Consider the following 17,022-nt stretch of genomic DNA (forward strand, 5'->3'; position numbering starts at 1 on the left):
GTCCCCTTTCTGCATTTCACTCCCTTTCTGCAAGGAGTCTTGCTTGAGGGTATAGCTTCACTTGCATGCATCCAAAGCTGGCACTGCTTTCACACCTCCTCCTGGCCACCCAATTCTCCCTCTTTGTTCATGCTGGTATACACATTCGGTGACAAGTTACACTGAGGTCAGAACTCCTCTGGGTTAAAAGCAGCCTTTTGGCAGGATTAGTTTTAACCTGGATCAGTTCAGCTGGTCCCACCACATGGCAGCATTAATTATTTGTACCATTCACGTGATAGCAGTGCAGAGAGAAGACAAGAATGGCAGCACTGGCTTACATGTTCTACCCTAGCACTTAAGAAAGTACATCCCAAGTTTCAATTTTCATGGAAGTCACCCTCCACTGCTCACAGTCACTCGGCCCAAGAAGGTGCTGCTGTTTGTATCAGTAACACTCCAGGGAAACACCAAGAAACCACATGCCGTGGGGTGCTCTGCACCATACGATGGGCAAATACGATGTTTAGCCAGTCTGGGTCTTAAGATTCTTCCTGATTCAGTAAGTTCCTTGTTTAAATTATCGAATCAAGTGCTTAAGGCCTTCCTTATCTTGCTAAATTAAGCCAGTCCTTGCCAGCTGCCAACAAGGGGAAGTGGGAACACACAAGGATACTGCAGGACCTCCTTCTCTAGCACAACACAGCATGTACACGCTTCCATCTCCCAGCCTGACTGCACTTGGCACTCCCTCACTTCTCCCTGCTCCCTCCCATAATCTAGGAGGGATTTGCACCTGGCTTAGCTCAAGCCTGAATTAATTTGCAAGACAGGGAACTCAAAGTGGTTTTCCTCCATCAGAAGTCAAGGCTACAAACAGACACAAAGTGAAGCTGTGCACCAGATGATGTTTAGCATTAAAAATAGTTTTCCTCTGGGCTCACTCCTTTATCTGGCAGAAAAACACAGCAAAGACATTTGCTGGTTTAGCAGTCCCATACAATAGTCTCTTCAAACAAAACTAGCTCTCTTCAACAAGGAGCACATCATAGTTTACAGATCAAGCCAAAAAAACAAGTCTCAAGATCCACTGCTCTCACTTATCCCTGTTCAGTGCAACAACACAGCAAAGTTTTGTGCTGGACTCACAGCCTCCCGCCCCTCCAAAGCAGAATGACATAATCTTCTTGTGTTTGTACAGCACCCACCACAAGTGCTATTATTCCCAAGCAGACCCATCGGTGCTACTGAATGCAAACAAAACTAGGGATGTTTGAGACAATCAAACAGCAGATGCAGCAGAAATGAATTAATTTATATTTGAAGAAAGGCAAAAGCCAATGGTAGGTTAAACACGACAAGCTTGAAGGGAGTTCATTTGAAGACAGAGCTGAAGGGAGAGATGCCGAAATGTACATTTCACTGCATATTGTAGAACTGAAAAAATGAGTCAAAGCCATCTGAGATTTAAACAGTTACAACCAAGGAGTTTATCTTAGTATCTAAGCTGTGACTCTTCAGGGCCAGCTTTATAATCCTCCTTAATACACACATCATGGAGACTTCTGCAGCATATAGGAACATACCATCAATCTGACTGACTGAACACCTTTGTACTTTTTATTATACAGACAAGTGCTGAAGCTTTATTTGTGCAAAGGCTGCTTTTTATCTATAGGGACAGGCTGATAATGACAGCTGGATAAACGTTAACAGAACAAACTTTATTAGCAACTTGAACTATTTAAAAAAGGGGTCTCCACAAATTAAATCTGTAGATGAGTTTAGCCACCCTAAAAAGTGGTAATTCAGTATTATACAGCCACAACAGGGACAATGGAACTATCAAATAGGTTCTAGCTGTTCTTTTTATGGCATTGATTTTTTGATACATTCAAAGCATTATTGCATCAGAAAACATATCATGCATCTTTATGTTTCCAGACAAAAATCACCTGTATTTGTCGTTTCTAGCTACATCTCAAAGGTGCACCAAATCTACAGTTTTATGGTTTTAGTTGCATGCTTTGCCTATATGCATGCTGAGATAATAAATATTAAATACAGGAAAGAACATAAGAGAACCAAACTGACATAAGGAATATTTTACGGCAGCTCTGTTATGTTCTGCCAGTTAAAGAGCTTGTCAAAAAATTGAGGTAACAACAGTGGCCACACCACTCAGCTGAGAATCGCTCAAAATTCATGGAAGTTTTCAGAAATTCAAGTACACAAACACCAGCTGCAACTTGTCAGAAATGCCAGAGAAATTAGGTTGGCTGCATTTTATTAGTCTATTAGCTGGCGTTCACACAGCTCCTTGTAAATCCTTTTTCTCACTCGGGGCATATCTTCCTGGGAGAACTGAAAAGGCTGGTCTAAGGCGAGGCACTTGCAGTACTGAGGAAAAGGAAAAGGCTTGATTGAAAAAAAGGACATTTACTGTATGAACAATACAGGCCACTGATTTTTAAAAAGCAGTACTCTTACCTGGAGCACAAAAACTCCACAGTCACTGTCATTTTTCTGTTGTGGAATGCACTAAAAGGAAAAGAAACAAGGAGAGATATGTTAGAGAATAAAAGGATAAGTAATGATCTAAGTCCTGCTTAAAGTCCAAAAGGAGATTCGGCAAAACGATCAGGTATCTCGTTCTCAGAGCTAGCTATTCTGCAGCACTAGAAACTGGAATTGTAATTACTTATTCTGATCCCAGCTTTTGCAAGGTGACACTCAACACCTTGTTAGAATAACACCTAACATTTAGAAAAATATATAGCATAGGACAGAAAACAAATGACAAATCTTTCTTTCAAGTTTATTTTCTTTTAGTGACCTACACAGAACAGCTTCTCAATTAGTTTAAATAAATGTTTGTACAGCATTATCTGCTTTACACAGGACCAAACTATATCAGCAAAGTCACACAGGCCTAGAGGAAGATTACTCTCAGCATCCATGCTACCAGCAGTGGCTTTCCTCCCCCGGCCACACCAAAAGGTCTCAAGGAACATGAGGAGTGGTACATCATCAGGTGACAGGACTGAGCAAGGCAGTCTCAAATGATAACTTTCAACCTTCATTATTTCTTCAAACATGCTCAGTTTTGATAACCAGAACTAAAAAGTCCCACTCACTAGTGCTGCTATGTCTCTGGCACTTGAAGAGGAAAATTAATTATTTTTTCTCAACTCCCAGATCTTCTACCTCACAGAATGCAGGAGGACAAATTCTGACTGCACAGGGTGTGCATGAGTGCAGAGAAGAATAATTTCATCACTGTATCAGCATCTAAAAATAAACCTGTGCAAGGAGGGAGCTATTGGGAATATGTCTAGTGTGCAATGACCTGTTTTGTATCTTTGGAGCCATTATGGGATGGCTACGCAAATCATGTATTTCCTCATTTACACTACACACAAGTTATTCCCTTTTATTGTTGCCAGACTTTGTTTACTTGTGATCAAACGCAATGTGCCACAAAGAGCCCTGGAGACCAAAGCCCTCTATACATAGCAAACCTAAAATATAGGCAGCAGCAGCACTAGCCTGTTCCCCGCTCTCACTAAATCCCATCCACTTGGCATAGTTCAGAACAGTCCTTCCAGAAGTCAGGAAGTTGAGTCTCCAGCTCATTCAGTCCTTAACCTTGTGCCAACGCAGGCACCAGCTACAGGTTTTGCTGCATGGATATTTAATTGTCCAGAGATGAGGATCACCAAGTCACTTACAGAAAGTATTAAAGACCTGGTGGGAGCTGAATGAGCCACAGAGCTCTAATTCCCCTGTGTAACCACCTGTGTCGCTCCTACCACCCTCCTCATGGTCAGCATAAAACAATTTACTACTTGTACAAATATACGGGTTTAGAAGCAGCCTCCTAAAATATCCCACAAAGTCAGACCCCAGGGCTTGAAGTGCTGCTGTTTACCTTTGTCACAGCAGTCTGCCAACCCTGAAGAAACTCGGGGCGATTCTTCTCTTTTGCTTCAGTCAGCAAATACTTCCGAATGTTCTTTAAAAAGGAAAGGGAAAAGCAACAATATTATTTACCAGCTAAAGAACAGAAGAGAGACATTGACATCTTTCCTGGTATCCTTTTGCCAATGAGGATAAATTTCAGGTGAGCATTAAGCATTAGGAGCTGAGCTCAGATCTAGAGGTAGAGGGATGAACTCTGGCGGGCACTGTGCCTTCTACCGTCAAGGCTCATTTTGGATTATCAAGGGGAGCTTTAATACCACTCAGCCCCACTGTACACTGGTATTCTTAATACTAGACTAGCTGTGGTACTCAGGCACAGAGTCAGAGTGCTCTCAGACATGCAGAGACACACAGTGCAGTCTGGCATGTGTTCTCTCCTGGCTTACTTGGCTGACACCGAGGCCTTTACATTCAGTATGATAGCGTTTTCCTGCCTGAATCTCAATACAAAATGCTTTGAGTTCTGCAGCTAATCAACAAAGCTCCAGGGAGAGTTTTAGTGACATACAGGAAAAAATAGTCTGACACAAGCGAAGAGAAGGAAGCAAGATAAATGAGCCTATGGTCTTGGGTTAAACAAATCCTTCTACTTCTCTGTAAACAGGCTGGTGGTTTATAGCACAATTTAAACACACTCCAGTACACTAACATTCACCTTAGTGGGTGGATCACAGTGGAGTTTTGGGTATTGGACCCCCTTCCCCTAGAAAGTGTAGGAATAAAATTGTCTCATGTTTGTGAGACATTTAAGTGCAAATGCCTTGCCAAACGGGAGAGGCCACATTGCAAGACTGCAGGAGAGACTGTAGGGCTGCTGGGAGGGACCCCTGGTTTATGCCTCAATTTCAGAACCTGGAGAACATGAGGTGTCTCGCTCCCAGAACAAACGTTAGCTTCATCCTCAGCAAATGCCAGCAGGAAACTAGTATCTTCATTCAGAAGTCCTAGCTGGGAACTCTCCTGGGTACAATAATTACTACTCTTCTGTAAGCCAACAACTACACACCGAAGTAGAGGGCTGCTGCATCAAGCAAGCAATTAAGCTGACAAAATTAGCTTTTGTAAAAGGGTCACTACAATTTGCTAGTTCCAGCAAAAATTTCCTGTCTGCTCTTTACCAAGAAGACTGATAATTTAACTACAGTGTTCGGCAAAAGGTTGCCGGGTTATAATCAGAGGTACACACCCCGTACCAATACAGAGAGAGGAAAAAGGCAACATGCTGTTAATAGCACAGTAACATGCAAATAGCACAGTAACATGCAAAACCCACTGGGCAGCACTACAGCATCTTCAGTCCTGTTCTCTCACCCAGGCAACCTCCCCCAAAAAGGACCACAATTCATCATTTCCCAAACAGAAGTCCCTTAGCAGTTGAAAGAACTGCCTTTACTCTCCCCTTCTGGCTAGGCTGCTTCCCTATGGCACTTGGCTTTGAGCCCCTGCTTTTTGTGGAAGTGACAAGACAGAGCCACAAAAGGTGTGCCAATTACATGGTCAGGCTAATTAGGCAATAGGCAATCTGATCTCAAATCCCAGCTCTGGTGTGACCCTCAAGGTCTGTGCTTCAGACTCCTCAGCAGGACAAGCTGATTCTCATTTCATACATGGCAGGACAACCACAGACACACTGCATTTAAAGTTTAAGGCTGAACAGAAAAAGGGGGGGGTGGTTTGTAAAGAAAACAGTTCAAACTTTGCAGAAACAGCTGTCACTCTTACCTCTACGCAAAACTTAAAATGAATGCCTTGGGAATCATAAAATGAAATAATTCGATTGGGGATGTTCACAGTAATGAGGGACCAGTGGACTTCCAGGTGAATAGGAATTAACAAGAGAGTCTTTTTGAACAAGTCCACCTGGCAAGAACAACAATATACATTAGACACAATTCCACAGGCACAATGCTGCAAAGCAAGAGATTAATCATACCTAAGCCTCCTCTCCACCACCCCATAACTGAAGTCGTCTTTTTCACCCTCCCCTCTTCCAGCACACTCCTCATGTTTATCTCATACACAGCTTATTAGCAGGCACAAAAGCACAGTTACAGCCCAGAAAGTGGCTAAGGAGCACTGTACAGTACCAGAGTTAGTCACCACCGTATTTGTGGCAAAAGCCTGCTCACGTTACACTTTAACATCTGCGTCAAAGTGGGATTTCTTAAGTAATGATGGTAATACAGTCAAGCTTCAGTTTGGGTTAGCTACATATCTTCAGTAATGACACTCCTGCAGTATGAACACCACTGATTTCTATCAGAGCTGCATCGTGGATAGGTGACAGATGAAGCAGTTGTGATTACAAACACCCCACAAAACCAGCAAGCTGGTGCAGTTTGACTCCCTCTGCCGTAACACAGGCTCTGCAGCTTGTCAGAGGAAGGCAGAGAAGGACTGCACGATGCTTTGGTGAGCAGAGGAAGGGAGGGAGCGAAGACAGAGCAGATTCATCCTTTCTTGAACTTAACTTTGTAGCAGATGTACTGTGGTCACAGGCGAGCAAACAAGGGAGAAGGTCTTAAAGCACAGAACAAGTAGATCAGATACAACACCCCCGGTATCTGTGTGGCAGATGAGCCCTTATGCTTTTGGAAGCTAGTCAAGCCAGGGCCTTTCATGGTCTTCCTTCTCCCAGCTCCTCTTGAAATGCTTGTCTAATTGCTAGGGTTTTGGTGGTACAGTCCAGAAAATAAGCAAAAATAGAATACTGGACTACATGAACTCATCCTGTGGTAAGATTTCTATGCTGCCTTTTTTTTCTTTAAGCACTGTGCAATTTGAACAACACACAATTGCTGCACTACTGGTAAAGGCAGGTCGTTGTAAGAAAGAAAACTGTATTTTTTGAGTAACAGTGGGAAGCTGAGGCACAAAAAGGTCTGAGCATTCACAGCAGTTATCAGCCGAGCCTTGCTCACAACACTACTTTGATTGTCACAAGCATCGACGAACCCTGCTCCCACCTGCAGAAACTGCTTCCTGACCAGATTACAGTATGCTCGCTACACAATGATCCATCATTCTTGGAGAGAAGCAAAGAGAGCCAGCAGCAAGCTGAGCCCACAAAGGAAAATTAGAATAAGATAAATGAACTACACCTTCTGTGATGTCCAGCAACAGCAGAGCCATGCTAAACTCAAGGGTCATCATGTGACCCTAGTTGTAGGATTGCTGCAGGCGTGCAAACCTGTAGCAGAAGAGTGCAAAGAGGCAGCCAAAAGCTGGAAGGGTCTTTAGTTAAGACCTGATGTACAGAAAGAAGAGCGGCAACTTAGATTCACTTCACCGAGACAGTGCAGAATCAGCTAGCTGGCAAGAGAGCAGATCAGAGCAGGAATGCCAATCTGATCAGTGGCCAGAACGGACAGACACAAACAGGAGCTTTAAAACCACTGCAGCTAGACGCAGAAGAGCATGTCCTCCTATGCTCTGGCCTCCTGTATCCCAGAAGAGCACATTTATAAAACCTGGTACAATACTCTGGTGTGTTTAAAAAGCAGAAATAAGTTCCCCTTAATTGCATATTGCAGGACGAAGTAGTCTACTGAATTCTTCCAACAGAAACCGCTTAGTTCTCATCCTTGCTTTAGAGATTCTTCAGGGATTTAAGTGTAAATGTCTAAACAACTGTCCTGCTCCCACCTGGTCCCTGCTCAGCAGCAACAGGAATACAGGTTCTGCTTTCAGAATCTACCTTCACTTTTGGGGTTTTTGCAAAGCTTGGGTTGCTGGAGAAAAAGAACATTTAAAAAAAATAATCTGGTAATATTAAGCACCAATATTCAGTCTCTCTTTAAAGAGATTTTAATAAATTATATGAATAGATTTTATATTTGGATAATGAATTCATCTCTAGCATTTCACAGATGTGTGCTATTTAAGTGCTTCTGCAGAAAGATCATACATTCAAACATGGTCCTTGATTAGTCTTGCCTCATATCCCATATTAGAAAGGACAAATGTTCACAGAAAAAAAAGAGAGCACTGGTCTTTGTATTAGCTACCTCGGAAAATATCACAATCCATTATCTGATATGGGTTCTAGAAAGCAAGGTGAATTCTCTTCTTGTCATGCGAAGAAGTTTGGCTTATTAACTATGGGTCTCCAATTTCTGCTTTCTAGTACCTGTATGTGTTACTCAGGAGTAACAGTTTGATTTTTATCAAACAATCCCAGTTTGAGATAAAAGGAAGAAGCAGAATTAAGACTGCTCGCCTGTAGATTAGTGTACCTGGCACTGTCAGGAGCAGTAAGAGACTTCTCTTGCAGCTAAATTAACAGCTTGCATGAACATACACAAAGAGATAACCTACCACTGAAGATGAAGCCACTCAAAGTACAACATAACTATACTAACTTGAATAATGCCTGCTATTTTTCTTAACCTCTCCCCACTTTGTATAGCTCCTTTGCAAACCCATTCTTGGCAAATAACACATTGTAACCCAGTTTGAAGTTGGTGATTCAGCCCAAAAGAACCAGAGCACTGACAACACCGAGTTAAAGGATACCTTTTTGGTCCATCGTTTTACCCCATTATATCCTTTGGTTACGAGCTGTCTATGAAAAAAGCTGTTAAAGAAATGAACCTAAAAAAAAGAGAGAGGAGGAATGAGCACAGAAATCTTCACGCACAGTCACTCCCCTTCCCCCAGGATAATTTATACAAAACAACTTGTAATGAGGCAATATTTAATGCAGGTTTAGAAATAGAACCCCAGTAGGGACAAACAGAGGTTTCGCCAAGCCTAAACTATTGCTGCACTTCAGCAAGCAAATAAAGCAAGCCTTATTTCCCTATAATATACGATGTGAGCCACTGCAGAATTTGTATTTACACTTTTGTATCTCCAGGCATACCATGTTTAATTTTTTGTTGGGAACGGACTTGGAAGAAAAACACCAGGATAAAGAACAACAAAAATTGTAACTCCTTACAGGGATTAAGGAAGAGAACACTGGACTGGCAAAGCGGGGGTGGTGGAGAAGGGAGTAATTTCTGTTTTTAGCTGCTGGAAGCTCTGAGACTCAAAAAAGAAATTGATCAAAACAGCTATGAGATCTAATCCAACGACACAGTCATTTGTATTCAACTACTATGACCAGCTCCAGACAAAAACAATATTCTGCTATTTAAAAGCATTTTTAAGTTATACCACATCCATTTTGTAACTAAAACCCTACATTTATGGCAAAAAAATGTAGGCTTATGTTAAAAAAAATTATTTAGCTTCAGGTTAACGCTATTATTCCCTGTGCTTAGCTTCTTGCAATTACAGAACAGATTAATACAAATGGAAATCTGCAACATCTGTTTTTAATAATTCTGCTAGTGTAGAGGTGGTAGAAGGCTTGAGTTATTACTTGAAAAAAAAAAGTTAGAAAATTCAGCATGTGAAAACACAGTCTAACACCCATTAGCTATGCCAACAGACTTCAAAACCACATTCTGAGGTACCAGCACAAAATCTCCCATGAGGATTTCAGTTATGCACTATGAAGAAAAAGCAGACACAAGCAAACAGATACAATCTCCAATGCCACAACCCTAGCACACACTCAGGAAGTACAGAGAATACTAATGAAGAATCACCATCACCACCAATCAAAGCAACAACGCTCTTTCTTCTGAGCTTGAAGATTTTAAGAGCTACATTCTGCAGAGCTCATCTAAAAATGGCTTTGTTTGGTTCTTCCTTTGTGGTCTCACCTGAAAATTGTTCGGCTCTACTAGTAAACAGATGGCTTTTTATAATTGCCACTGCTGCAAATTTAGTCACAGAGGGGGGGTTGTTTTCTTGATTTTTTTTTCCTTTCTTTTTTTTTCAACTGCCACCAACAGTTAGACACTGCAGTTGGAAAGCAGTAAGCACTCTGTTGAGGATGCACAAACCAAAGAGTCCTGCAGAGTCAATACTGCTGAGGAACCAAGCAGCTCTACATCAATTCACATTCACAGGCCGGCAGCTGACGCAGTTTGAGCTGTTACGGCCCCCACAGCTGCGAGGTGGGCGGGTGGGTGAGTGCAAGGAGCACATGTGCATGGTTCAGATGCTACCATTCATGGTTTGTCATCTCAGCAGAAATCCATCTTCATCAGAAATTTCAGCTGAAACACCAGACTGGTGAGCAAGGGCACAGATAAAGCACTTTAGAAGCAGATAAGCTGGAGACAGAAACCTCAAGGGGGGAAAGGAGAGTGGGATGGGTGAAAACCAGGCATGTGTCTTCTACAGGTACACCAGTAACATCAGGCTACCACAGAGACCACCTGCAGAGCTTATCCAGTAAGTTCCTGAAACAAGAGCAACAGCACTGAAAACTGCATTTTAGCACAGGAAAGGAAAAAAAAAATTGAGCAGCAGATAGCAACAAATTATAATGGAACCACTCAGAACATCATTGAGCTAAATCTTGATGCCGTATCTGAAATACTCAATGTTTCACCCTTCCCTCTCAATCTCTCATTAGGTACATTTGCATAATAACAAAAACCCTCACCTTTTCAGGGACTGCATCCATTATGAGTTCACCATACATGTTAATTATCTGTAAGAGTTAGTAAATATTTGAACATGTACAGAATAATTTTGTAAAACTCAAATTCACAAGTTCCCATAAAACGTAGGACCCTTCACACTTAAAACAGCAATAAGGAGGTGAGCAATTATAGTAACATTTTGCTGTAGTCTGAAGGACAAGCACTCTGGAACTAATAGTGGCTGGCCTGCAGAGAGACTAACTGGCTGCTTGAAGTCTGCCTCAATCTGAAATGCAGTTTAATTCAATTTAAGTCTACTGGTGCATGCCCTGGGCACCGCAGCCTTCTTGGTTTTTTGGCTGTGGGCCACCGTCTGCTGTTCTTGTAATCTGCTCAAGCTTGGGGATGGGGGAGATGCTAAAACCTATATGGGTAGCTACTATTTTCTCAAAATAGCGCAACATCATTTCTTCATAAGGAAAGAGTTTAGTTGTGATACCTTCCGTCTTCCAGACTTGTAACCACTATTATTGCACCTGCCTTTGTAAAAGCTGCTCACCACTTCTTTTAATTCTCAAGTGTAAAGTAAGGATAGTCCACCTATAACGTAGCAGAAGGTGAACAACTGAAATCCTAATATAAATGGGCTAATAAGGGGTGAGGAGGCACATAAACACCAAGCATCTCTGACCTGGTCATTCAGCCAGTTCTGGCCTTCCAGTGTAGCTAAATCATCCATATCTAGCATGTGCTTATTATAGAAGACCCGGAAATTGCAAGTGGAGGTTTTTGGATGTTTTTCCCGATACTTCATGATTTCCTTGGTGATAAAAGGTTTTCTAAAACAGGATTGAAAAGGTAGAAAAAAAATAAGTCAAGGTCACATCAAATGGACTGCTATTCTGTTAGGTGTTAGACATGGAGCATGCGGTAGCAATGCAAGCAATTTGTCCTTTACAAAGTCTAGAATTTGATACTACTACACACCTATGGGAGAAATCTTCATTAAAGACTTCTTTTAATCTTCCCATGACATCTTTTTCACAGAGTGGAACTAAACTGCCATATTTCTTCATAACTTCATCTAGGAATCCTTTAAATATACCAGAAAAATAAAGTGCAAACATGTAAAAAACCCTCTGAATTCACTAGTCCAATAAAGCAGTCATTTCTTCCAAGTACGAGCAGCAATCATTCTGCACCCAACCAACACACAGCACCACACAGGGCAAGTGTGTATTTAAGAAAACTAAGCTCAAATTGGCAACTGTAAATAAAAGCGGGGGTAGGGGAAAGAGGACAAAAATAAAAAAGCAGGAATCCAATCACTCAGCTTTACAGGAAAAGATCAGACCCCATTCTTGCCATATACACATATATCTACATCAAACTAATTATACCAGTGCTATGAGAAGAATCCATCCCCCTGCCTATTTCCATTAGGATCTTCAATAATTTTACTGCAACATGAAAAGCCATCAGTTTCTGCAACAATTTTCACTGAAAACCCAGTATCTTATCCTTACAGTGTGCAGTATTACTCTCCTCAAATGCAAGCAGCCCTGGATGGCAGAGTGTTCGCAGTCTGTTCAGTTCCTCTGCTGCCACCATAGCAAATGGAAAAGACACCAGACAGACTCTCAGCAAGTTTAACTCATTTACCCTTTTATCCAAGGGATGGCATTTAAGGTGACATGGACAGCCATGTCAGCCTGCCCCTGTTTGGGAAAGCACTGGGCAACCATAACACCAGAAACAAAAGGTATTAACTAGGAAATAATGAAGAGATGAATGCTGGAGGAATTAAAAAACCTATAAAATAGAATTTTTTTTCCTCAGACACAAGACTGGAACAGCGGAGACATAAATCCCACCCAAGCATCCAAAACAACTTTAAGAATGAAAGAAAATGGAAGACAGGATTTCAACACTTGCTAGTGAATAAGAGAAAAAAGACCAAGTTGTCCAGCTTTCTGAAAATGAATTTTCAAATGCAGCAGAAAACACGTGTTCTGTGTACAGAAAGCTGGATCTGAGATCAGAGTCCAGGGAAACTGCACTAACCCAAACTCCAGGTGTGTTGGCAAACAGTATCACTGGGCAGTGCAGTGTATGTTTAGCTCTCTGCTTACTAAAGCTTTAACAATATTTCCTGGAAACTTTCAGAGATCAGGATGGGAAGAAGTAAGAGGAGAGAAACAGCTGACAGAAAAAAGTGCCAGAAGAACAGCAGTAAGAAAAGACTAAAAAAAACAGAGAGAGAGAGACCAAGAACAAAACACAAAGATATGAGAAAAGCAGTGAAGATACAGCAAGAATTACACCTGGATGTGCGACAGAAGGAAGGGAGGATTGAAGAGCGATATCAGACAACAAAGAAGAATTCTTCATGCGAAGATATCCTTCCTCACAACTCTGCACACACTTGCCTAACGACTTTTATCCCTTACATCTTAGTAGACTGTGACAGGGAGGATATTTCTCACTCTGGCTAGAAGTCTAGATAGACAATGCATGGGGCTTATTAAGTGTACCTTATTCTCTTTTAATATATAAAATTTTTAAACGCTTTTTATTCATACATACACACAGAGGAATGCTTGTTCTCATACTTACAACTAACAGTAGCAGAGCTCCAAGAGACCCCTAGCTAGACTCTGACCTCGTGTGGGCTGGTGTAACTGCATAACTCAAGGAGGAAAATACAAAGTTCAGACCTGGTGCAAGATCAGACACCTATCACGAACAGGATTTACCATGGAGCTCTGTTTGACACCTAATAGCACATCAGAATGCACTAAATATTGCAGCCCATTAACATCCGAGTTCAGCTGCTGCAGAGAAATTCAAAACCCAAGAGCATCCATAACACTTACATCTCCTTCATGCATCTACCCTAGGAACTCTTGCCAAGTCAGCAGTACCTTTTAGGGTGCAGTTAATTATTAACAACACTCCTAAACAGACAAGAACTTCTGTACTTGGTTATACCAAAATTAAAATTCTTTTTTACAGCTTCTCAGGTGAGAAAACTCAGAAGTGCTATACTGTCAGTATGAGTGTGTATGTAGTGTAGACTTGGATTCAATCCTCGGAGAGGAACCCTCAACTCCGAGGAAAATGGAAACTGGTCTCACTCACTTTCATTCAGAAGCTAGGTAAGAATTCTCTTAAAATTGTCAAGTGTGGAAAAGTTTAGTACGTTTGCTGTCTGTCTTTTTAATTTTTTTTTTTTAAGTTATTCAGGCCTCCCATGAACAAGAACATGACTGCCTATCAGACCACAAAACTTTAGCCTTTGCCACCCTGATACAATCTTGTTTCTTGACTGTTACAGAAGGATTATGTCCCTTTTTCTGCTAGACAAACTTTAAAACTCCATTGCAGAAGTGGTCTGTTCATTGTGGTACCACAGTTTCTCTCCATTTCTCACATAGCACCTGGTCCTTGCTGGATGACGTATAGTCAGTCAGAGAAACACATCCCACACTAACGTGTGGATATGGAAAGCTAAATCATCTTTTGAGGTTCAGTGTCTCCTTCTTCATGTTTTGCTTCAGAGAATCAGTTGCAAAATTGAAAGACAAAAGGGCGGGCAGAAAAATCAGAGCATGACAAACTTCAAACAATCCCTTTAACAGTAGTTGACACCAGCTTCAAGTTTATGGGAATCTATGAAGCCAGTTTCTCCAAAGGAAGACTTCAGTTATCAGAACACCACCAAACTTGAACATTGTATTAATGGTACTAGGTGGCACAATGTGTTAGCTTACTGCTCCTTACTATGTGTATAGTATGCTGCTATACATAAATAAGACATCAATTACTATTTTTACCATGTTCCTCTTTAGAGAGACTATCAAATACTGCATGCTCAGCATTGAGTAAAAAAATCCCAAAGCCTTTTTGCTGAACCTTTGCTAAGATTAGCCTTACCTTTTTAAAAAATGTTGTCTAATAAGATTCATTAAGCCTACTTTATGAACAACCAAAGAAAACTAAGTGACAATGAACAATATTTGGCTATTGAAAGATTCATTAAGTGATTTAGTTTCAGTCTAAGACAGCAAGAGAAGAGAGGATAAGGCTGGAAGGAAGTATTAGAACACTAAGGATCTTGAAAAACGAAGTTAAGAGTAATAATTGTGAACCGTTTAAAAAATTGGAAGTTTTAACCCCATATCATCTTCTGAAACCACATGATAAAAGACATTTAAAATGTCTACCAACAATTTTACACAAAGATTCCAATTAAATTACATTGTATTCTCTAAAACAAAAGCAGCAGAGGCACTATTCAACTCTCCCTCAAAATAACTTGTCAGATAAGCATTGATTTGTCCTTCATGCAGCTCTCCTCTTTGCAGCCTCATTTCATTAAGTGTTATTCTAAGCACCCTTTACAATTCACAATAAGAAATCACTTTAATAAAGGATTTAACGCAACATGTAAATTCCACGATACATCCAGCAGTTTTCAGGAACTCCTGGAAGCCCTAAGATATATAAAAGGTATACCACAAAGCCACGTTGCCAACTGCTCATCAGCCACCCGGGAAGCTTTCTGACTGTTCCTTTTGCCTCCCTTCTGAGTTCCTGATTTTAGTCCTGTGCTTTCTGGTGAAGGCTCCTCAAGAGGACTTTTACAGTAAGGGTGATCTAGTAACTTTGCACTAAAACTGTCCAGGTTTAAGTAGCCCTCTACTTCCATTTGGCTAGAGCTGTCCTCATTTTGTGCCAGCTTCATGGATAAAGGTCCATTTGCAAAATTATCATTGACATCAGAATCCTGCAAGGAGGATTGCAACAGTATCATTCCATCTACACCCATAACCTCATTAGATTCTGCATCATCTTGACCTGAAACAGCAATTTCTTTTCCTGACACGGAGACGAAAATGTCAGAACAATGATCCTCTGCCAGAGCCCCGTTGGTCTCCACCCGTTGCAAGGTCTCTGCCTCCGGAGAAGCTCTAGCATGCAGTTCTGGTGGGACAGCATCCGCACTACCATCCTGCCCTCCAGATTCTGGCTCCTCAGAACACGGCTCAGCACACGGTAACGCATCCTGCGTACGGCAGATCTCAGGTGCACATATTTCGTTCTCCTCACCTAAAGATTTGGGTGTATTATTGTTCATATCTGATAAGCTGTACCAGTTCCAAATACAGTTACTTTTAGATTTCCAGTAGGAAAGCCAATTACACAATCCACTTTCAAAATCCCACTGGAGTGTCTCTTGATGGTCCCTCGTAACTTTCTCCACCCACCTTGGCTTGATTTTTCTCAATTTGCAGGTTTTGCCTCTTGCTCGAAGTTCCGGGGATTTTATAATTCTATACCGAAACCTAACCATAGAAAGTTTCTTATACATCATAAATAAAGATCTCTTTTTTACAGTATGATGGTTAAATTTGCACCTCTTTATAGTTGTCAAGGGGCCACAAGTTCCATTCCACTCCCTTTGCAACAGCATTTCCTTTTATAGTTGTTTAAAACTACTAGGACTGTGTTGCCCCCACCATTATTGATCTTCTCCCCGTTATATACAAAACCACCTTTCTTTACAGGTAAGGCAGCACCATCCAGCCTACCACATGAGACATAATGGATATTGCCAGAGATGCTATTAAGAATAGCAACCGTTTCAAATTCTTCGTTCAAGGGATCTTCACTCTGAAAGGACTCATTGTTGAGTTTTCTTACTGCTTCTCCAAATGGGCTTTTGGCTTTGCGATAGGGACAGAATCTTTTTGCTCTCAGTAGTTTTGTCAGGAAAGCTGTATGGTTCAACAGTAGGTTTTTGATAAGCTTCTGCATTTAGAGGCACATCAGGAGCCCGCCTGCTTTGGAGCTCAAGTGCCTTCCTTCTGCACTGCAGTCTTTTGTACAGTTTGTTGTGATTTAAGCTGAGCTGAGCACTCCGTCTTTTCTTCTTAGCTAGGAAAAATTGCCTTTGGAAGCAGTATTTCCCAAGCTCCCCAAATCCAGTGGTCCATCTTCTAGACTGGGCCAGCAACTGACTTCTTTTCCAAAGCAAATGTCTTCTATGGTTTTTCATTTTTCTGCTGCATTATGATCTTGAAAAACAGCTGAAAGAATAAGGGAAATGAATTCAGAGTTATCTGGACTGTAACATAATAGCAAAACACTAAGGCACATTCCTCAGGCATCATGCCTATCTAAAATTCCACCCGTCCTCCAAACACAATCCCACGTTCCCTAGGACATTCTCACTTGCACCAAAAGGAAAAAGACGCAATAGTTGCAATGGCTTGGTGCGTAAACAGGCTCTTCTCATTTACCTTCCCTTGAGGTAAAGCAATAAACAGGTAATCCCCACCCAGCCCACGCTCCCTATATGTAATTTCTGACTCTCTAGCCTGAGGTTAAATCTCTCTCAATACCCACCGTGTAGAGCAAGCACAGTTAACTAGCTTGCCTCAAAAGGCTTTTGAAAAACAAAACTTTAAAGTCAAAGTTAGTCAACAAGTGTGTACAGGTACTCGATCCCATCAACATTGTACAAAGCGAATGCTTATTCTTGTGCAATAAATGTTAGCAGGCACTCTGA

General features: G+C 41.3%; 1 protein-coding gene across 1 annotated transcript; it reads right to left on the reverse strand.

Moving 5' to 3' along the window:
* Positions 1 to 1,273: 1,273 nt before the first annotated feature.
* On the reverse strand, positions 1,274 to 15,950 carry SENP5 (SUMO specific peptidase 5). The gene is made up of 9 exons (XM_009812971.2): positions 14,967 to 15,950; positions 11,436 to 11,541; positions 11,140 to 11,287; positions 10,469 to 10,516; positions 8,479 to 8,556; positions 5,686 to 5,823; positions 3,911 to 3,994; positions 2,470 to 2,520; positions 1,274 to 2,379 (listed from the first exon to the last, which is right to left on the reverse strand). The coding sequence occupies exons 1-9, from the start codon at positions 15,922 to 15,924 to the stop codon at positions 2,269 to 2,271; spliced, it is 1,722 nt and encodes a 573-aa protein (XP_009811273.2). The 5' UTR covers positions 15,925 to 15,950; the 3' UTR covers positions 1,274 to 2,268.
* Positions 15,951 to 17,022: the final 1,072 nt, after the last annotated feature.

This window comes from Gavia stellata, chromosome 11 (genome assembly GCF_030936135.1).
Source record: "Gavia stellata isolate bGavSte3 chromosome 11, bGavSte3.hap2, whole genome shotgun sequence".
Lineage (NCBI taxonomy): Eukaryota > Metazoa > Chordata > Aves > Gaviiformes > Gaviidae > Gavia > Gavia stellata.

What these genes read in the sequence shown, in the direction of transcription:
- SENP5 (XM_009812971.2), bottom strand. Translation starts at nt 15,924, where the DNA reads ATGCTGTTGCAAAGGGAGTGGAATGGAACTTGTGGCCCCTTGACAACT. An exon ending in AGAACTGGCTGAATGACCAG is followed by an intron (nt 10,517 to 11,139) that starts GTCAGAGATGCT and finishes TAACTCTTACAG; the next exon opens with ATAATTAACATGTATGGTGA. An exon ending in TGGATGCAGTCCCTGAAAAG is followed by an intron (nt 8,557 to 10,468) that starts GTGAGGGTTTTT and finishes TCTTTTTTTTAG; the next exon opens with GTTCATTTCTTTAACAGCTT.